The 23,480-nt window shown below is 42.1% G+C and overlaps 1 protein-coding gene across 12 annotated transcripts in view; it reads right to left on the bottom strand.

The window, feature by feature from the left end:
* Window positions 1-23,480, bottom strand: part of PRR5 (proline rich 5) — an 85,990-nt gene that overhangs the window by 9,884 nt on the left and 52,626 nt on the right. For all 12 annotated transcript variants that reach the window (XM_040697632.1, XM_040697656.1, XM_040697648.1 and 9 more), the window contains 4 exon segments: window positions 21,978-22,026; window positions 21,271-21,328; window positions 16,451-16,542; window positions 14,415-14,555 (listed from right to left, as the gene is read on the bottom strand). In XM_040697632.1, coding sequence (XP_040553566.1) covers window positions 14,415-14,555; window positions 16,451-16,542; window positions 21,271-21,328; window positions 21,978-22,026 — 340 coding nt within the window.

Below are 23,480 nucleotides of genomic sequence, written 5' to 3'. Positions count from 1 at the left end.
CTGTAACTAAACAGTGACAAACTACTGGGCAGCAGCACTACCACAGGGGACACCAAGAAGGAACAGCCACAAGCCAGATCCTAGTTTACTGACTTCTAGACTCCAGAAACAAAGAAGCAAAAACCAGACTTCTGGGTTAAGTAATCACAGCAATCATTGGTGTCTTGATGATCCATAGGAGTGCAGTCCCTGGGGCAGGAAGCTGTAGCAGGAGCTGTATGTGGCTCAGCTTATGGCCAAAAAGCATTCCCAGAGAATTAAGCTGGTGGGGCATCCTCAGCCTGAGTCTGCTGGGGCATCCTTACCCACTAGCCCCTACAAACAAAGAACAGTCCTGCCCTTGTCCTGCATGAAAGGAAACTTGTGGCAGGAGGTGCTCACGGGGTCAGGCCCTAATACAAAATGAGGTCCTGGCCTCATAAACCGCCCTGTCTTAACCACACAGGAAAATGGCTCAGAAATGCAGTAAGAAATGCACTTCTCTCTTTCACTGGTGAAGGGCCAGATCAGTATGACTGACATGAATGCAACGCAATAATCTGACAAATATTGGGTAGTAATAGTTGGCCAGATACTCCCAAGGAAAACTGCAATTAGAAGTCACAAGTCATACCACGAGGCAGACACAGAACAATATCTAGAGTGAAAACATGCATTACTCAGCCAGTCCTGCTTGTGGAGAAGTGATAAGAGTGCACAGACTGCAGAGTACACCCTGGTGACCACATGACAGCAAGATCTGCCTCTTATTTCAGTCAATGAAATAGCAGGAGCCTTGCTTCTAAGGGATGAGTGAAAAAGTGTCCTCACGGGCCATGACTGCTTCTCACCACGCTTGACTGTAACACTTTTCATAGAGCCATATATAGTCTTCTCAGATTTGAAGCAACACAGCAGCAATCTTGATTCAGGGCAGGCATGAAATCACTGCAAGTGGGGTGTGGAGGCTGTGGGCCACTGGGCTGTCCTCCTGCGCACAGCTGTTCTTACTGCACAGTGGAGCACCATATAAGCCTCACTCTCACACCTCCTCCATCAGCTAACTTGCACAACAGTCTACTGAAAAACTCACTGACCTTGTTCTTACAACTGCGTGGGGCTCCCATCAGAATCAGGATGCCCTAAGCTGGATACACTGGGCTCTCAACTGCCCACCTTGTGCCCAGAGAATCAGCCCCACAGAGAGGATTCCCCTGTGCTATACAAATGGGATTGTATTCATGAACAGCATCTGCCTTCACTGACACATAGAATAAAGACAAACTCGTGAGTAAACTCCTGCAGGATCAGATGTGATAACTGATTCTTCTCAGCTTCCCCAATCTTGACACCAAGGGCAATGCAGTACATACAATTCACTGCTCAGTGTCAGACCAAAAGTTCAATAAATTCAACATTTTGTCACTATCAGTGACAGTGTGTGAAGTGCATGGAAGAACAAAAAAGGAAATAGTGTGTGCACAGAGGGCTTTCTTGTAGAAAATACTGATGCTTCTAGGAAGCAGGGATGTAAAAACCCACTGTATGGCAATTTGCAGAAGCCCCTAAGCAAAAAGAATCTGTGCTAGAAACTATTTAACCACTGAAATGGAGATGGTGAATAATTGATAGTATTACTAGTTTCTAAAAATAAAGGAAAAAACAGATTAACTAGTGAATCCTCTGAACAGGGGTGAGAGTGGCTTTCTTCAGCACTTTTACAAAGCGTTTTTCTTGCGTAGTTGCATCCTTCCTCTTGCACGAGTGCAATGCTGAATTCCTCTGCTGTCCTACAAAGGAAGGTTGGGCTGTTGGCAACAATTATTCAGCCCAAATCTGAATATTAATCACAGCTAGCGAAGGTATGCTGGGTGACATCAGCTGGCAGACTGACTCAGCCACCAAGGGGTGTAAACTGACAACAGATATGAGATGGAGAGAGTGCTTACTTTTTTATGCTGATTAAATCCTAACATTTCCCCATCAATACAGAGGCTCAGTATTTCTGGAGGACTTTCCATTTGAAAGCTCCCAGAAAGACACTGAATCAAACTCTGTGAGCTCACTTTGAGGGACTAGGTGATCAATATGTGCCCTTTGAAAAGTCTTCTGGATAAAAGGAATGCCCTGAATCAAAACTAACTGGGTGCAGAGACAGGTTGAGGAATGAGAGTTTAAACAACCAGGTCCTGCCTCTAGCCCATTCATCTGTGTTTGCCAGCCTGGACCAAAAATTCCAGTTACTTCCTCCTGGGTTCCCCCCATGATTCATGCCACTTGCATGCCAAGCAGACACATTAGACATTTTTAGCCCTTAGGAAACAGACTCAAAAAAAGATCAAAACTGCTTCAAGCAGACACTACATTCTGCTTTGAATGTGTGTTGACAGTGCTGAACCTGATCCACGTGAACTACGTGTGCCCCTTTCCAAGGGGATTTCTCTGCACCAGCCCAAAGGCTGCTGGACTGGGAAAAACAGAGAGCCCATTTCTGCAGATGAGAACAAGCTTCCCCTCTCCGATACAACCCTCAGCCCTGGGGAGGAGGCCAATGCATCGTGTCTAATGCAGGATAATTTGTTTTCATTAGTATGTGGTCCCAACCAGGTATACATGGTGCCTGGAGGAAATGTGAAAAATTGGTCTTGTGCATCAAACGTTCAGAATTGGAACAGCTCCCATTATGTTCATGGTTTCATACTGTTTTACAACCACTAAAGGTCATGCTCTGTGCATGACATGTCCATTCCTAAACAGCAGCAGCTTCTTCACGTGTGCTGGAGTGATGCAGCCACACAAGTGATGGTTGGATGCCTACGAGCCCCTGGCAGTATTGCCTCAAATCATTTCTTCCTCACTTTGCTCTAGCTTAAATCACTGGCACACTGGTAAATCCTTGAATATTTCAAGGGTTAAACACATCTGGTCTTATCTCTGCCTCTTGCTTTTCTCATAGCAACAGTGCTCGCAGAGGGAGAGGCAGAATGGCTTGCCAATGCGGCATTGACAGAAGTCAGCACTTCAGATCCCTCTGACTGCCTCAGAAATAAAGATCTTGTCATATTCACTTTAATCTCCAGCAAGTGCCAAGTTCTGTCACTGTCAGCGTGAGAAGCAGCACTGTCTCTCTCTTCCTTTCAGTGGTGGCACTCAGACACAGACAAAAGATAAGGGAGACAAAACAGCAGACATGGTTTGTGTTAGGCAGCTCCGAGTTTTTCCAGTGGTTCATCTGTACAAAGATAGCAATGGGATTTTTCTTTCCAGAAAGGATCAAACGCCGAAAAGAGGCTAGTCCTCCTCTGACCCACAGCAATCTAATATACTACTTGTCTTGACAATGTTATATGAGATTGCAAACCCCCACCCCCCCCCAAGAAAAACCAACCCCCCCCCCCAAAAAAAAACAAAGTAGATGATGAAAACTGAAGATAAGTAAGTGATATAAAATGATTAGAAGTAAGGAAGTTACTCTGAGACTTTGGTTAGCATCCTGCAGAAGCTGAGCAGTCAGTCTGCTAAAAAGATCCAGCAAAAATAATGCTATGCATTTCCACTTGCATAGTTTAAGGGCTGGAGGTTGTCTGATTCCCAGCTAAGTGTCTCCTCTGGGCACTGGTACGAACTGTAATCATTCCAGTCAAATAAGCTAATTAATGTGACTTTGACAACACATCAAATGAACCTATGCATAAGTGAGTGTCTCTGAAGAGCTGTGTGTGGAATAAACTTGAGCTGGAGTTAGTTTGTCTGCATTTCCAGATGCTGTGGCACTGCCACATTAGACTCAGAGGCAAACACAGGTATGCACAGAAGAGCAAGTGCAGCCCCACGCAGAGATCACCCCGTGCGTCACCAAATAACGAGATGTGACATTTAATGGCCAAGGGAGTGAAACTTCTCATTTCTTTCAGGTTCCCTCCTGAAGTTCTCTCTGATCTGTACACATGAAGCTCATCTCACCTTGCTGGGGAATTGATGACTTTTAACTCTGAGCATTCAAGTCTTTTACAGAGTCTTGTCTCCGAGTTTCTTCTCATTGAACATTTGTTATAAGAAAATCCATCACGCATTTATTTTCAGGTGGGGACTTGAACAGAAAAAAGGATGGTAGAGCCCTCCCTCAGTGCATCCGGCCTCTTTTGAAGAGACATCTAAGAAATGCTTTTGAAGCTCTGCACATACTAACTTGACTGCTGTTACCTACCTGCGAGGGTTTCCGATGCTGCCTTTCACAGCCACACTCTTCTCTTAAATCATTAATGAGTATTCATCCCTCAGCATCCTCCCTGCTACTTCAATCTTTGCAGGGACTCAAGAAAGGAATTAATGGAGAACATATCAGCTGTGCCTTCTGAAGGTTTTTTTCCATGTTTGCTATTTCTGATGGTGGCAATTTCCATGCCCACCAACTTATCCCCAGGAACCAGGAGGCAGCATCCTCCAGAAGCCCTATCCATCCTAAGCAGTCAGGCAGGTGGCCTATCCTTTCTTCATCCCAGCTACCCATCACACTGACAACTCCACATTGAGGCAGATGAGTGACAAAGCAGCTCTCCCAGCAACTGTGGTAGATTACCGTGGAGGAAAAAAATGTGTGGTTGACGTCAATTGAACCTCTGATGTACCTCTCGAAGATACAACTCTGCTACTTAAACGAAAGCCATTTGTCTTCAAAGCTGTCTGACGCTGGAAGTTAATCTGCATAACAGCTCACAGCTGCCTGCTGGAACAATCCTTCTACTTGCTTCTGTTTTAAATGTTAGCAATTCTGAAAAGTACATAATCATATTATACAACTTTTCAGACCACGCTGCTGCTCAGTTCCTTCTCTGGAAAACAGGGGCTTTAGTCAAGCTGCATTCGTTTCTTTCTGCCTAAATACCCAGCCTCGTGTGATTCAGACACCATGAGAAATAGTGGAAATACCCCGTTGCTTCTTCAAAGCCTTTGTTCTTTGTAGCTGAACAATGAAACCACAAGAAAGGCTCATGAGTGATACAGGAGGAATGAGAGATTTATCTTCATTCTTGGAACTCAAAAGGCAACCTACAGCCTACAGAGGACAAAGACCTCATTGCCCTCTCTAGAGGACATTTGGATGACTAAGGACAAGAAGGAATTACTTGCCATTGATCAGTACTAGTAGGTTTGACTCCTTGGTTTGTTACGTTATCCATTTGCCCATCCATACATTTCCTCTGTCTCTTATCAGGCTGCACAATCTTTATTGCAGAGAACATATTTCCATTGTGTTTATTCAGTGCCCTACACAGGAAGGCTCCATCTATCCATACTGGCAAGAAGAGAAGCTTGGAGATGCACCATAGCAGAAGAAGCTGACAGCTCTTAGCTTCACAAGGAATAGAAAGTAAACTGGTGTTACGTGACAGCTACTCCGAGCGCAACAGCTGTAGTTTGCAAAATATCTTCCTGACAGACTTCAGCCAGGCTCAGCTGTGATTCTTTTGCCAGTGTCTGCTCAATTCCAGTATGCTTGCATTTTCCGAAACTGCACTTGGATTAGGAAACACTAAAAAGCAGCAGTGCTGGAGGGATAGGCGGGCAAGGCAGCCCCCCCTTCCCCCACTCATGCCTCTTCTCACTGCAGTTCCCATCCTGTTTCTGACAAAAGGTCAAGTCTCAGCAAAACTGAGCTGCGAAGGCCAGCCAGCTCACTCACAGCCACAGGGCCACTCCATAGTGACCAGCTGCCTGACCCCAGGCGGGACCATCCCACCCTGCACCCCAGGAAGATTTGCGGCAAGGAGTAGGCAGCTCACTGGCAACAACAGATGGCTGGCAACGGCGAGATTTCAATCAAAGAGCATAATCCGAAGCCTGCACAGTCACATGATTAACTGTTTGCCTTTTAATTGCTTGTAATTACTGGGTAGTGGCAAGTTAATGAATTTCACAGTACGCATATCGCTGTGCCACGCAGTTGTTACTTCTGCAGCCACAACAGAGCTCAGGGTAAGGCTGCGAAACTCCTGACGGAAGACATTTCACACTCCCCACTTGCCATGAGAGAGAGGACGACTCCAAGAGACTCACTCAGCCACTCCTCTATCTTCTGCAGATTACAATGCACCGTCCTTTATTTTGGAAGAAATACACCACAAATCAATTACCCCCTCCACAAGCCTCTGTGCCACCAGACTGCAACACATTGTCCCGTGGACTTCTGGCTCTAGCTGCCACAGAAGGGGCAAGAGTAGGCCCAGGGACAGGCTTGGGTAGCATTTCAGAGCAGGAGCTTCCATATCTTTCACAAGTCTTTGCCTTTCCAAAGCGTCTTCTAGGGAGATGTCAGAGGCAAGGAAAATCTGTGCAATTTGTTTTAAGCACCCTGTCGGTTTAAATGGAAAATTATAGCTTCCCATAACAATAAAATCCTATAGCATAGTTGAAGAAACAGGCAAGCAACAAAACCCCAGGAGAAATCATTCCTGAAGGAAAGCAAACAGCTGTCAGAACTGCTTCCAAACAGTTCACACAGGAAATGATTTTTTTCACTCTTTAATTACATATGTGTGACTTTTTTACCACACTGCCATTCACCCTGGTGTAGGCAGACTGCTCCTACACTGGGGGACAGCCATCTCTCAAACTGGGAGTGCTGGCCATGCTGTCTGCCCCCAAACCACCTGGCTGCCCACTTCACCGTGCCTGCATTTCTACTGCCTTCCTGTGACTCGCTGCTGCCTCTGGGAGGACAGCATTTTGGGCATCACCAAGAGATGTTCATCAGTCGCAACAACCTAATGGGCCTTGCTGTGTGTCCTGGCACAGTGCAACAGGCTGCTCCTGGGGCCTGGTCCAGTTTAACATCATGATTAAAGGTGGGAGAGGAAAACCGAGGTCAGAGAAAGAGCTTCCTGCAAGGAAGAGTTTCCAGCTGGCCTCTACACTGCCAGTTATTTCCCTCTCTGCCTTCCTCCCTTCTGTGGGAAAATAGGGTGGGGTCAGGGGAAGAAAAGGGTCAGGAGGTCACGTATAGATAGCCTAGTGCTCACATATCTGACTGGAAACTGTTGAAGAGTGACCAAGTCCACATACGCAATGCTACAGAACAACACTGTACAGTCAGCTTTCTGCTGTGGGGAATGCAACATAAGCAGCCTTCTTTGTGAGAAGTGCCAGGTGAACAGAGGCCTTGCCCAAAGCATGAGTTGGCCTTGCGACCTGCCTGAAAACACCATGCGCACGGAGATCCCGCTGTCCTCCTTCACCTAGCGCCGAGTGTCACCACTGCTGCAGCTGGCACGTGCCACACAAGGTCTGGTGGCATTGGGCACGTCACAGGTCAATGGCTGCGAGGGCTGGGAAGTGACTGATGCTTCTGGGAACCAGCTGCTGTGATTCCCCTGTGGTTTGTCTACCTGGAGGCACTCAGGGAAATGAAGCAATATTCACTAAGAACAGGAACCTGTTTAGATAAGCTGTGCATTGGCCTCTGAAGTAGAATTAAAGTGTCATTCGTTTATCTTGCCACTCTCCTAGTCCTTTAATTCTCAGAATTAGTATCCATACAGAGTTTTAATGAGGTTTAATTAATCTTCTTTAAAAGGTAGCTAAACTTTCTTACATTCCCCCAGTAGACAAGCCATGAATTACACTACTAAAGCACTCTGCCTCAAAGGATTCCTGCACCGTGGGAACACTCCCTGCTCAGAGTTTTCAATGGTAAAAATTTCTATACTGTCTTTTATACTGTGTTTAGTCCACTAGCCAGAGTGGGTTTACAAAGGCGTTTGTACGAAGTAACGTAATTAGGTAAAGCATTCTACCTCTCACTCAATAAACTTATGGAGCCTGCAGGGATGTTCTAATTCAGGTTAAAAATGATTTTACCAATTTAACTCCATTTTATCAGTTCAAGATTTGCTTACAAATGAACTTGCACTGATTTTAATAGGCCAGGCTCATCAATGGAGGCCAACTCCAGGGCATAAATGTATTTTAGTAAGGACTGCTGGGCATAGCTCAGGTTAAACACGTATCGACCTGGCTTGAGCAGATGCAGCTCCCTCTTAGGATGATGCCACAGTGCAAGACGGCATGCAGGCAGTCACTGCAGCTCTGGAGGGATGGGAACAGTCTAGCTCAGGGCAGACAGCTTCAGAGCCATGCCTTTGGCATTCCTCACAGAAGTGACATTTTACATAAAGCAAGGTGCTTTCAAAATGCACCATGAGCATACACCCAAAGGGAGTCTGCACAATGCAAATTGCCTTCCAAAACAATTGTGTTTAATTGGTGCAGGCACGACTGTGGTCATGTTGTCTTGAACTGACTTACACTGCTTTTCTGTGAGGATGATGGACAAGATGCACATTTGAAGGATTATGCCATGGTATTCATGAGACAATTTCATATACAGCAAAACAACAGAGCAGTTTGCATTGCTTTCCTTTTTTTCCCCACTGCTTGCAGTTAGAAAAATGGCAACACATAGTGCTGTCAAATGTTGACAACTACTTTTAGTGAACGCTCAGTTTCAAAATGCAATCTGTTCTTTTCATTTATGGCTCTGGACTTTCACCGCCATGGTAATAAGGAGGATCCACATGAGCACCCACAATTCCACGTCTGCTGTGTGGAAGCAATGACTGAGCTGCAATTACAATTGCAGAAGCCCACTGTCAGACAAACTTATGGAGTGCTCAGCAGCAGCCATGCCCACCTCCCTGCCTCTGCACCTAGAGAAGCCATCATTGTGGCAAGCATCAAACTAAACACAAAGTGGAAACTGAGCTAAAAGCATTAGAGGGGAAAAATGCCTCTGATGTGGTTTCTCTCTTTAACTACAAATCTACAGCTACAAAAAGGACAGCCCCCAACCGTCCCTGGCTCAAGGCCTTGTCACTTACAATGTTGTGCCTATCTATGGCAGGGGAATCACTTTTGACATTGATGAAAGAAAGCAAATGAAGGTGTATTTTGGCTAGGACACACGGTGTACTTGGCACTCCTGTCTTGGCACCACAGTGCCCACAGAAGTGTCAGCAGTACTGTAACACACATTTAGACCTTTCTGGTTCCTCTATGTCACACTGGTGCTGCTGACGATGTTTTTTTTACAACTCCCAGCTCCTCATCCCAGCCACCAGCACAGCACATCCAAACCTGCTTGAGGTAATACTCCAAGACATAGATGAAATAATTGCAGCATTTTTACTGCTTCCATGAAGAAATATATCTCAGCATCTGCAAACTAACACAATAATAAAAATCATCTGAAGAAAAGCAAAATCAAACATGAAGAGTACTCCTCACTAGCGAAAACACCAAGATTTGCTTTCAAAAGGATCTTTCTCCTACAAAAAATGAATGGTATGCCTTGATAAAAATCATGGTCACACAAATTCATTCCAGCATAACAAACTCCTGACAATTTCATTACTACAAAGTGCACTTTCAGAAACAGCAAACTCAACAGAATAAGACAGAAGACATTGCTTAGAAATTCTCGGTTTCCTTTATATCAGTATAAAACAAAGGTGGAATCTTCACTGTTTGTCAGGAACTGTCCTGGCTGTAAGATTTCTGATCTGGCCCCTTACATGCCTATGAGGTTAATGCAAACAACACAGACAAAGCATTTTTTTTCCACTGGGAAGGAGGAAAACACATTCTTGCACCACCTAGGGGAAGCAGGGGTTTTCTGTTGATCCTGTAGGGATCTGCAATACATTTGTTTATAGGTTTCCTTTTATTTTTATTTTTATTTTTGTCTTATAAACCAGGAATTAAGAGGAAAGTAGAGAAGCGTTGTGGTTTAACCCAGCAGGTAGCTTAGCACCACACAGTCATTTGTTCACTCCTCCCCCCCTTCCCAGCGAGACGGGGGAGAGAATTGAAAAAAACAAAGTAGAACCCGTGGGGTGAGATAGAACTACTTATTAAGAGAAAAGGAAAAGGATAATAGTTAAGACTCTGTGTGTATCTATATATATATACATGTATATATACACATATATATAAGCACCTTATACCACTCACCATTCACAGTGAAGGGCCCAAGGAGCTGGGAGGGAATAGTATTAGGATAGCTGACTTAAACTGGCCAAAGGGATATTCCATACCGTATCACATCATGCGGAAGGAGTTTTGGAGGGAGTGAGAGTTCATCTTGCTCTCTTCTGCTGCTTAGGGGGCGAACTGGGCATCAGTGAGGGGATAGTGAGCAATTGCTTTGTGCATCACTTGTTATACACACTCATATATGATGATGTCGTATGGTATGGAATATCCCTTTGGCCAGTTTAAGTCAGCTGCCCTAATACTATTCCCTCCCAGCTCCTTGGGCCCTTCACTGTGAATGGCCTTGACTCTGTACACCACTGCCTAGCAGTAATTATAAACACCAGTGTGTTATCAACATAGTCTTTCTCTGAGAATGAAATCAAAACATCATACCAGACACTCTGAAGAAAACAATTCTGTCCCAGCTGAAACTAAGAAAAGAAGAAAGTAAAGGTATGCATAAACCTCACACCCACAGCACTTCGTTCAACCTATGCTTCAGGTCCAAAAGATTTAGTAGGACAACATCTCAGAAACAATCATCGAATTCAAAATCCTATGGCCATAGTGACTTGACTCCCATTTATAGACATCACAGTCTTTTAGAAATTGTTTTTCCACAGACAGACCCCTGCAGTTTTCCGATAGAAAAGGGTATTTTGTTTTTAACCACTGTGCTGTCTTTGGTTTGCTGTGTGGTTGCCGAGATGGAAAAACACCAGTCTTTGTATCTACTTTCAGGTCTTGCAATGTGCTTTTCCACCCCTTTTTAAGTGCGAGGAGTTGAATGTATGTTTAGAACATTCTAGAGATAACAAACAGGTCCCAGTGGGTGATTTTAAGTATTTATATTGTCTCCTTTTACAGAGAGAAAAAGAACAAGGCATTTCAAATGAAGCTCAGAGAAGCCGAAAAGGAAACCACAGGTTTTATTTTTCTCTTTAGATCTTATGTTCAGTGAGGCCTCATCCCTCAGCATGAATTGTTTTCTATAGTGTTGAAATATCTCGGGTGACCTAGAGACATTCGGTGAACTCAAATAATCCTGATGTCAATCAAAAGATGCAGATAAACACTCTTTAATTCTCCACTTCTGTCTTTCTCAGATCTCAACAAAGATACCTGGAGACAACATGTTCCAGTTTCAGTGGCAAAAGTCTTCTTTGACAATATGGGCTTTAGGAAATAAGGCAGATTGTTTTCCCTCTGGTGATATTTTTACTCTCTTTGACTCACACAATGTACGGGAGAAAATTCTTTTCTGATCCCTTGCTCTGTTTACACCTCTTTCTCCACCTTCCTAATCCCACCCAAAAAGAAAGGTCATCAAGGTGAGACTGAAAACATGAACTCCAGTGCATATATCTGTGCTCAAAAGCAGTTTTTAGTTCTTCTTTTGCTTCCCTCAGTCGCAAATCTGTTCTTGAAGATTCTACCAGATAAACAGGAGCATCCTGGAGGCACTATAGCTTAAGTGGCCACAAAGGATTAACATTTCAGTTCATGCTTTGTAAGTGGGTCAGGCCATGCTGGCAACAGAAAGTGTCAGCGGTATAAGGCGCTTCTTCCATACTCCAATATAAAATGCATAGCTGGTAGACATGTTTCCAGCAAATAGTTTACTCCGGATAGGATGAAAGATTTGATGGAAAGAAGGCAAAACAATTACTCGAGCAATGAAGTAAGGTGATTAAGTTCATCTCAGTACCTTTTATCCAGGAGGTCTTCATCAGAGGCTGCTTTAATCTCCTTGCTAGAGTGGGGCCAGCTGAGCAAGCAAGGAACATGCGTAACTTGCAATAGGTCAGTAACCACACAGAGGCCAACAAAGTTGCTCACGTGCTGAAGCCAATGAAGCTAACCATGTTCAGGTAAAATGCTTGCTCATTGAGCTTTGCTGGATCAGCAACCTGCCTCCTGAATAAAGTCCAAAGATTGCTGCTGCTTCTATTTCCTCTTTAAAAAGCTTCCTTTTCCCTCCATAAGGAAAGTGTTTTCTGCCAGACTGACAGAGCCATACCTTTACACTATGACAAGCATGAGCAGTATCAGATGCACCCTGTACTAGTTACCAAACCTCTGCTTTTTAAATCAAGTCTAACAGGCCAGACTGCTACATGTAAGCATGTGCCTTTGTCAAACTGTGACCTTCAGCTGACATTACTGCTTCTGTCCTGAAGAGTATGACCTACTCTTTAATTAGGTAATGTAACTGCAGAACACTGTCAGGGACAGAAATGGGGAAATTTCATGGCAAGTTCAGTGCTTTGTCCAGGGCCAACACCACTAGAATCATCTTCCAGCCATGGGAATCTGCTGCAGTGTCACCAAGTTTCTTATGAAAGTGATATAGATAGCAGAGAAAGTGATATAGATAGCAGACAGAATAGGGATTAAACAATTCCTACACCAGAGCATCTTCTCTAAGCCTGGGATATTTATGCACACAATATCACCACGTACTTTTTGGGCAGCTGAACTGTTCTCTTGCTTCCAGCCTTATTCACATATTGAGTTAATCTATCTCGAGGAAATCCCATTATTATGTCATAAACATATAAAAATTAATTTTGTTTAATGTGACATTTGCATTTGGGAAAAAGTCTTTGCTCTGAAGTTCAATTATTGACAAACACAGCTAAGCATGTAAGTAACTCTTTCCCAGATACTCTTCTGACCTTTTCCTGTAATTTCCATTAGATTTTAAACCACAGGTTTGGCAGAGCTATTGCCAATAAAGGACTTTCACCATCCCCACCACAAAACTGTAGGTAACATGCAGAAATGAACACCCAGGGGCAAATTCCCTCTCAATTTTTTATTGATTTCCACTGACATTTTTGCAATGGGAATGGATTTGTCCTTTCACCAGGCATCCAACTTGTTAACTCTTTCGGTTGTTGAAGAAAGCAGATTTGTCAACAAACTGTTTCTTCTAGCACTGATCCTGGCAAAGGACTCTGCAAGAACTTTCTGAATCAGGATGTTGTTGATTTCCTAGCTCACCATGGAATTCATTTAAAGCAGGGTCGTGCCCATAGCTAATGTAGATCCTTTAAAGAAGAAACCACAAGAAAGCTAGCAGATGTGTCAGTAACAACACTTCTGAAGCTCATTTCCAATGGGCAGTTATCTTACGTTTAAGAGAGGAGGCTTGGTAGAAAACCTTCCTGTGATTAAGATTTTCATAATGGTATTCTCTCATGTGGAGTCTCTGGTGTCTATTAACACAGTTGGGTTCACAGTTCAATTATGTGAATTCTTTGAAGTCTCATTATGCAGTTAAGCTCATACTCCAATTTTTCCCTCAGGTTCCTCTCCTCTCTCCAGACATTAATTTCCAAGCAACTCATAGGAATCTTAATATCTGTGATATCAGTGTCACTGTGTCACAATCAGCCTGCAGTTTCAATAAACATTTGGTGAGAAGGAGTCTAGGGAAAAAGGTAGTAAGTAGCAACCAGGCAGTCCCATCATGTAAATAACTTCTTCTGAGAAAACTAAGTTAAACACACCATTATACACCTCAACAAATGCACTCTGTAATTGCCTGAGTGAAACACCATTTCTTGACTAAGTGGAGATCATCTTACTTCTTGCTCCATTTTCATCATCAGCCTTTAGATTATCAAGCCCTTTAAAACCATTCCAGATGCAGTACTAATTCATAGTGGTGACAAGCAAAGAATAATTTTAAGTGTGAGAAACCATATCCTTTTGTTTGCTGTACATCTATTTGTTCATTAAAAAAATAACCAGCCAAGAAAATATGTACTTCTCCCACTCCATGGGAAATCCACTCCTGGCTCTCACCCTCTATCTGTCTCAGTCTCCTTCTCAACACAAGGCCATACCTTTCTTTAATTAAGAAAACAATTTTGTACACTTGACTTTTGACCTGAATTCCTCCTTGTGTTCCTCTTCACTACTAATAAAACTTTTAACACGGAAGGCAAATGCCAGTATTTGGTCTTAATGTTATTGTATTCACAGCTTTGATTGAATTTCATTCTAGTGACCAAATATGACTGTAAATTGCAAACTTGTTGTGTTGCCTACTCCAGATGTGAATCTTCATATCCAGAACTGCTAATGCAGTAACACATAGCACTTCATGAAAGTCATGTTATTACCACATACACTGGCTTGCTTGCAAAACTTATTTTAAGCCTTATGGTTTCAAAAACACTCTGTATTCATGGACCCCCTGAATCTTAGGCGTGCAATCTGAGACTCTGCAGCTCCAGATATGATCGAGACTAAATTTAATTACATAGAAACTATAGAATTTTGGGTAAGAACTTTTCAGTGGAGGATTAAAATCAGAAGCCACTAAAGTAGACTTGAGCAATAAAGTAAGGAAAGACAAATAAAGAAAACAGTCAGAAAAATAATCGATGTACCTGGAGTATTAGCAGCATTTGAATAATAGAAGGTGGAACTCTTGCTCTGGAACGTGATAATGCATCTTCTAGTTTAATATTGAGGGTAATTATATTCCTAAAGTGCAGAAGAGCCAGCTGCCGAACTGAGGGTTCCTTCCCCTTGGAACAGAAACAAAGAAAAAATGGATTATGAGTTTTGTGAAAATGAATCTCCATATCCTCAGTCTTTCCTCCACTTCTGACGGATTACAGGAATGGTAAACCTGAGTGAAAAGCAGAGGAAATACAACGAAGGACACAGAGCAGCGCACAGATCTGCACAGTGAATTCGATTCAGAAGTTCTGAATGCTGCAGACAATGAATGAGTACAGCTATATACAAAGGTTATGAGAGATGGGGGAGGAGGTGTGGAAATCTTACCTGAGTGCAAGATATATAATAACATATCATACTTTAACATCAAGGAAACATGTAATATATTTAATAAAATGTAGGGATGAAAAAGCAGGGCTGGATTTCCAGTATTTCTCAAGATTTTGAGTAGTGGCTGGGCACTCTCTTCCATTTACGGTATAACTCCTGACTCAGCCCACTTGTGGATCCCAATGTTCTCTTCAGCTTTGGGGTTTTCAATATAAGGCAAGAACAGAGCTGAAGTCTCATACTGCATTTTCCAAGATATCTTTTTTTGCAGTACAAGAATCACACCTTGTTTACAAAAATTGATCTGAAAAATGTGATCTTTGCCCGCAAAGATTAACAGCACATCCTTTATGCCTGATGAGAAGTTGTAAAACTGTTTCAACTGTGGGGATTAGGGCTTTTTCTTTGGACATATGTAGCTGTACATGAATGTATATTTACATTCTTGCCTGCGGTTGTGAGTGCTGCCAGTTAAATACCCACACTTCTGAGAAGTCTGGTTTTCAGCTAGTATTGACTTCTAGCTTAGAATGAAGACACCTGACTCCTCCATACCTTCTCATCTTGTTTATTTATTTATACTAATGTCAAGACAGCCCCCAAATCTGCTTAAATTGCCGGTGAATAGAATTTCCAAGAGCACATGAACATCAGCTAGGTTTCTGGAAGTAACCTTAGAATATCAGGCACCTAGATCTATTTGAAATTACCTGGGACTTAGGACTTTTATCCCCTTCAGGCAGACATAAGTTTGTGAACTAGCACTATGTATGATTTAAAAGCACTCCTCTTTCAGAATCAAATCTTCTGTAAAGCTGCAACTTCTCCACTGAATTCATATTTTGTGTCTGCAATTAACTCAGTTAATTGCAAAATGGCAATACTGATGACCTCTGCACAATTACTTCAGGCATAAAGTCAATTTGTAAAAATTAAAGAAAGTTTCCAAAGCTTTCCCAAATATGTTTAGGCACTGAATTCCCAAATAAAATCTATAGGTATCCAAGAGTAACTCTAGAAGGTCACTTATAACTATCTGGGACAAATTCCCTTAGGACTTCAGTAAAAAACAACACTCTTGACCATCACTAAGTTAGAAGTTTGAGCCTTCATTCAAATCAAACCAAGTACCTAATATGGATTTTAAATTACTGGAGTCAAACTCTGAGCTCAGGTTAACTTGTCTAACTTTACTGACCACTGTTTTCCATTTTAAGTAGTATAGAATTTGAACTCCTTCTCAAAAGTGGAGGTAATTCACAGACATTCATATGGCAGAGGAGGAAATGCGTGTATTGAAGTCAACAGCTCCACTCATTTCCGTGTGCATACTTTAGTTCATCGTTCATGACCTTTATGGACTTCTAGTGTGAGCTGACATAAGGACCAGTCATCCTACCTGTACTCTATCCCTATTTTCAAAGCTCTCCTTCATGTTTCTCACCTGAGCACTTCAAATCTCTGTTTGCATAAGTGACTTATTTGCATAACTTGTCTATACAGAGCAGTTTGTAATGGAAGGTTGGCCTGAGGAGAGAGAGTTTAGGATTGCATCAATCTGTTGATGAACCAGAAAGGTTGCTTTTTCCAGTTTTTCAAGATTCTATATAGTAACAGTGTAATTTTTCACCTGCACCGGGTAGAAAATAGCCTGAAGCATGGGCAGGACATCACTGAAGAAAAAATCCCAGGTTTCAGCTAAGGTATCCAGCAGTTTCTGCCCTGCAAAAACATGAAACAAATTAGTGAACTGTTTTGGTTTTAATCAGCTAACTGAAAACGTGACTCTGCTAGCTCTACATAAAGATGAATCATTTACCAGATACTTTCAGCAGCAAGGAATTTGTATTCCTTTCAGAATATCAAATAATTCAATATTTGTGTCTCTTCAGATGACAAAACTAATGTTCTTACTAAACTCAGTGATTTGAGATTAAAGATTATGCAGAAAAACCTTGTGAAGAGTACACAGTCATAGCCCAGGCTGCCTCCTCCTCTTCCTGCAGTAATACCAACTGGACAAGACTGCAGGAAACAGCAGGAGGAGAACACAGCAGATTAAATGTAGAAGCATTCCTGCAGGAAATATCCCCCCATGTTCCTCTCTGCCGTTCAAGCCACAGGGCAGCAGAGAAGGCCTCAAACTGCAGAGATGCTTCTACAAAGCAACCCCTCAGATCAACCTTTCAGCTTCCTTGCATCTTCCCTTACACAGATGATATCAACCAAGGCCTCTGGAAAGGAGAGAATGGTGTTGTAGGCTTTCTGTTTTCCTGTAGCTTTCAAAGGATGCAGTCAAAATCTGCGATGACATGAGTTCCCTGTGGCCTCCTTCAATTCCTTCCCAGTTGCAGCTACCTGGAGGCCTGGAGAAGCCCTGGATCATACAGCCAAGCTGAACACTGAGTTCCTCGCAGAACACCTTATAAAACGTATCAAACACAGAGGCAAAAGCAGGACCTGAGAGCTACAGGACAGAAATTCTGGCTTCATAGCTAAATGCAGGCCCAAGAGGCCTGTGTGAACAGAGGCAAACTCTTCAGTAGCCTTCTGCCCCTCACCCATGAACTGGGGACAACTGCACACACACCAGCAAGTATTCTGGAGATAAATACATGAATGACATGAGGCATTCAGATATGACAACATGACTTACCAGGATGCAAATTCAATAGCAATCTATCAGAACTGGTTTCAGAATCAAAAACTATTCACATTTGTACTATAGCATTAGTTAAGGTTCAGCCAGGGAGCATTTTGCCTAGAATTGTACATGCATCACAAAGAAAATCTGCATGAAAGCATCTATAATCAGAGTTAGACAAGCGCCAATCTTTATTATGGGATACTTCGTCCTGCTGCATTTTTAAATGCATGACAAACAGCAGCAGCTCTGGCCCAGCTGCAACTCCTGATTTATTCTTGGGTTGATGACATGGAGTGCTTCCAGTGACAAATCCAGATCTGGTTCACTATGCTATATTGCAGCTGATGATCCACTCAAGACCTTCATATCTGCAATATCATACAGGGCTTCTCTCTGTCCTACACATTCCTGTACTAGACTGAAAAGGATCTTATCATTTTCAGGTTTTTTTATTTGTTTTTTTTTCCTACCAGCTGTGGCAGTAGTAACAGACACTTTTGCATTATAAACTCCATACGAAACTATAAGTTTCTCATGAAGGAGAACCCAAATAACTCCAAGCCAGAAGGGCAGATTTTTAAAAGCAGTTAAATAAATTAGCTGCCCATAAATTCAGGTTGAATGGAAACTAAGTACTTTGGAAGTAAATGTGGGTGCTGAATATTTAGATTCAGTCATTTTCAAATTTTGCTCCTAGAATTGTATGAAGTGGAATTACCTGGTTGTGATAAACATGCCTTTAGTAGGGCACATTCCTTTCATCTTGTGGGCAGCTTGTTTTGTAAAGGGATGGATTTCTGTGCAGCAGCTCAGAAAGGCTGCAGAGATAACTGCCTTTCACCAAGCAGGCCTTTTACTGTGGGCTGTGGAGGAATTCCTGTAGTGTGGTGATGATTAGCATCGTTCATATCAAGGAATATGACTTCCCTGTCCTTTTGAGAATATGGGTTTTTTTTTACTGTCAGGCAAAGAGTCCTATATTTATCTTAACAATTTGTGTGATTCAAGAAAGCTAGGTTACTTTAAATGCTCATTTAAGTGATGGGTAACGTTGTCAGTTGTGTATGACTTGAAAATGCACACTGTACTTTTCACAGCATTTCCTAAAGTTAACTGAAAATTCTGAAGGAAATAGAAGACTGAAATACCATTTTCTCAAAACAAAGGCTGAAATTTTCAGGACTTCCTGCAGAATGAGACCACTCCAATCTGTGCTCTGAAATGATCTGTTATCTTCTGAAAACTTCAACACTGAGTGGACAGGGAAACCTAAACCATCGGATGCTCAGAATGGGAGCTTCACTGACCTCTGGGCTCCCAACTTTGTAGCAGGTATTTTGAGAGAGGCACAGGATCACCAACTATGGGATAGATTCTACAGTGTTGTGCCTTTGCTGCTAGGAAAACCAGATTCCAGCCCAGGAAACTCACATCAACCAGCAACTCAAAAGATAAGGTAATAGAAAAGTTTCTGCCAAAAGAGAGAAAAGAGAAAAGCTCTCTGCTTCTGAGTCAAGATTCCTGAACTGGAGCTACCTTCCCATATCTGCCCACCTTTAGTGAGTTGACATTTCCACGTTTTTTTTTCCAAGCATGTGTTTGGTCAACTTAGCAGTTACCAGCAGTTCTGATCATATTTTAAGGAGAAAACATAAAATCATCATAGAATCATAGAATGGCCGGGGTTGAAAAGGACTACAATGATCACCAAGTTTCAACCCCCTACTATGTGCAGGGTCGCCAACCACCAGACCAGGCTGCCCAGAGCCACATCCAGCCTGGCTTTGAATGCCTCCAAGGATGGAGCATCCACAACCTCCTTGGGCAACCTGTTCCAGTGTGTCACCACCCTCTGTGTGAAAAACTTCCTCCTAATATCTAACCTAAACCTCCCCTGTCTCAGTTGAAAACCATTCCCCCTTGTCCTGTCACTATCCACCCTCGTAAACAGCCGTTCCCCCTTCTGTTTATACGCTCCCTTCAAGTACTGGAAGGCCGCAGTGAGGTCTCCCCAGAGCCTTCTCTTCTCTAAACTAAACAAGCCCAGGTCCCTCAACCTTTCCTCACAGGAGAGGTGCTCCAGCCCTCTGATCATCTCAGTGGCCCTCCTCTGGACCCGTTCCAAAATGATTCACCAAATAAATAAATAAATAAATAAATAAATAAATTCACAGCTTGATGAAATTTTGTATTTAATAAAAACACCCCTGCATTTGAAAGCCACTTGGTGGTTTTACATTCAATTTTTTTTATCTCAGCATAGACATCAAACATCAGAGGTAGTACTTTTGATTGTCAAGCTAGTAAAACCATAAAAACAAGGGATTGGACTTTGGTAGTTCTCTGCATCTAGTTTGCCAAATTGATCCTTAAAAATGACTTTCTTTGTGATTTACAAAGCAGCTACAAAGACCTTGAGAGCCTTACAACTCTATTTATGCTCTCCAAGCTGTTATTTTATAAAACTGAGGAACTCAGTGTTCCACTCAGAAGAGTTTGAGTACTGAAATGTGAAATTTGTTCTCCTTCTGTTGTGTTCTGAGCTATTGTCTTTATCAGAAAAGTTGGATCCTACACCACCATCTTAATCCCATCAACTGTGCTGCCAGTAATGAAAGGTCACATTTAAGATTTACAGATAGCTGAAACAAATGGAAAGGGTTGTCTCCAGGCTACTGCTAAAGCAGTATATTCATACTAAGTGATATTATGACTGCAGCTCTGCTTGAGGAAAGCCACATTTCTTTAAAAAGACTCTTCAAAGATCTTCAGGCCATTTACATATTCAATAATCCTTGGAAATATTCCAAAATCATGTCATTTTCTGATGCTGAATGCCTAGCCTACATCTAAGACTAAACAGCACACTGAATAACACATCTAAAAGCTGCAGAACAGCATAGGACATGAAATGAGGGTGCCCATCAAAGGAAGCATTGGTTGAAAGTTGACCAGGCGAAACACATCTGCCCCTGCTACATTTTTCCCATGTGCTGCCCCTAGCACATTGAGAAGGCACCTTTCTTTCTGTATTCACACAGATTCATTCAAAAACGACTATGGCTCAGGATTTTTTTGCAGCGCTTACACTGACAGGGAAGAGAATGAGTGGACCCAGAAATGCAGATTGGGTGAATAATACAATTGTATCAGTGGGAACTAATTCTAACAGACACGTTTCTCCAGAATTGCACAGACACAAATGAAAAAGAAAAGCAGAAATTGGTTTGCACTCACAAATTCATCCCCTGCCTCTGTATTCATTTCTTTTAAATTTGGATTTCACTGTTCCAAACATAAAAGAAGCTACCTTGATGTTTACTTCCACAAGGTGACACCTCCAGAAGGTGCAGGCAGACAAATGAGTAAAAAAAGAGACAGCATCTGACCTCATTTATGTAAGCATGAATCCAAAACAACTCTTATAACAACCCACAGCATTGCTCTGCATTTTGACAGGCGCTTCAACTAACTTGGATCTCAAAGTTTAGATTTTTGTTTATTAAAACACATCATTCTGTTTTTCCTCTTTCCCTTAATATTGAGTAGACTGTAATTGGAGAAGGAAGTGCCTACATCCGAGGTATTAATCCTTTACTCTCTAGGTGCTCTGGGTGGACACTTCTCCCTGACAAAGGTCAATGGGAACACCATAGTATGTCAGAACAACATACTGGAGGAATAGACTTACACTGCTTAATCCACAGTACAGGGGAATTCGCAGAAAGAACTGAGCTGCCTTCAGGATGCATTGCTAAAACTCCTCTGACAAATATAGATAGCTATACTAAAATTGAAGTTACCTTCATAAAACCGGATCTTGTCTCTTAGGATCACCATGCCTTTTGTGAGCAGCTGATTCTATAAATGAAATATAGACTGAAGTTACTCAATTGTATACTTCCTGTAGCCACCATATTTCATATTTTGATCTTAACTTTTGACAGTAAACAAGGATTCATTTTGATGATCAATTACAGAAGGACTTTTCCTGCCATGTCCAACTTGCTTGGGACACTTCAAATAATGCTGTAATCTGCTGCTTGCAGGACGCAGCACCCACTCTGTGCAGTGCAAAGTGCTCCTTGACTTCATATGGCTGACTCACACTGCAGGGATTCTGTCTTGGAAAAGAATACTGCTTCAATAGACAATAGGTACCTATTACTAACTGTCTTTCCTAGGAACCATACTTACAATGAAATTAGTTGCTTTATTCAGGAATTTAAGTTTTAAGTTACGAGTGAATGTCTGAAATCTACTGAAAGATGGTAGTGCCATACAAAAACATTGACTGCACAAGGCTACTGCAGGCACTGGGCTTTCACTATCTAAATGTACATATGAACCCCAGCTCTCGCTCACTCATAAATGATAACAAACAGAAGTCAGTGGAAATCTCTGAATGGTTTCAAGTGACTCCATACTGGCATTCAGAGCAGATGAAGTGACTTTGCTCAGTAGCACATAAAAAAAATTCTGATTTAAATGAAAGAAAACACATGCCTACCTGTAAATATTCAGTGAAGAAGGATCCCAGTTCTGTTTTCAACAACTGCCTGCATAAAAAGAATAAGAAAAGGACTTCAGTAATCAACGAACTGTATTAGCTGCACATAGTATGGAAAAGGGGAAGACACTAATAACAAAATATTTTCACACAGCCTGTCAATAAAGCCTAAATAAAAATATAACAAACAGGGCCAACAATATTAAGGCTCTCAACCAGCATTTCTGTATGGTGCAAAATACCTACTGTTCTTTTAGATGGTTTATTGCATGAACAAATATGAAAAGAAACTGAAAGAGGATGAATTCCATCCTACATCTAACCCTTTTAAAGGTGCCTAAGCTGTTCTCCTTCTGTGCCAGGGTTTGATTGGTGTCTGGCATTGCAAATGTGGGAGAAGTCTTGGCACTCTGTGTCTGTCAGTGTGGCTGAGCCAACAAACAGGCATGTAACTTAGCTGAGGTGTGCTCACAGCCAGATAATCTGTTCTGTGTGACTCTCCAAAAAGAGCCATGACAAAATGTTCAGAGAGAAAGCTGAGACAAGATGATATTCTGCAGGTTTTGATGCAAGTATGAAACGTAGCGAGTTTTCTGAAAGGGGTCATGATCTTCCAAGTCAGGATCCACGAAGCTGAATTTTCATGTTGTTTCAGTGAAAAAGCAGGTAGAAATGTAACAGTTCAACTCTGTGTTTCATGATGCCTCTGCACTAAAACCTACAAACTCATCTCACTGAGCAAACCAAATTCACATCCAAAAAAACCCCCAAAAACCATAAACAACCTTCGTGTTCAGAGACAGCATTCCTCCAGACCCACAAGCCCAACATTTCCATCCATATAGAAATCACCACAAAGCTGAAGAGTTGTATATTGTTTAAGTCTCACATACTGGATGCTAGATGCTTAGCACTTCTTTGTACTCATGTCACTGTTCAGATGCACAAGCAAGAGGTCAGACCATTTAAGAGTTTCACTCAAGCAGGACTTTCTGAGCACCTGCCAGTCTGGCCTTGACTTGACCTCTTATGGAAACCTGCCCTTGTGTGACCACCTCAGGTACCAGGAAGAAATGAGGTAAAATTCAACTCAAAATCTAAAGACCTGCATCAGCTAGGCAACTCAATGCTCTGATCACTTGTGTAGTTATGTAAACTACACATTTGGTAGCAAGTTATCATCCATCCCTTTGGGTTATATCTTTAATAAACAAATAAGTAATTAAACAAATTATTATAACTAGTAACCAAATACATGTCCAGTTTGAAAAGCCCAGCATAACACCATGCTCTATAAAGAAATCTGCAGAGTTGTCGTCTGATGTTTTTAACACCACAGGATTCAGCATAGCCTCCTGAGATCTTCAGAAAGTTCAGGGAAAGGAGGATCAGGTCAATCCTTAGGAGGCCCAAATACAGTATCTTATTTATTTATCCTCAAGTACATGTCCACATTGACCCCATAGCACTCTGGGGAAACACTCCAGGCATAAAAGAAATGGA

Source organism: Gallus gallus, chromosome 1 (genome assembly GCF_016699485.2).
Source record: "Gallus gallus isolate bGalGal1 chromosome 1, bGalGal1.mat.broiler.GRCg7b, whole genome shotgun sequence".
Classification (NCBI taxonomy): Eukaryota; Metazoa; Chordata; class Aves; order Galliformes; family Phasianidae; genus Gallus; species Gallus gallus.
Note: the sequence above shows the minus strand (reverse complement) of the source record. Positions and strands in the feature narration are given on the sequence as shown.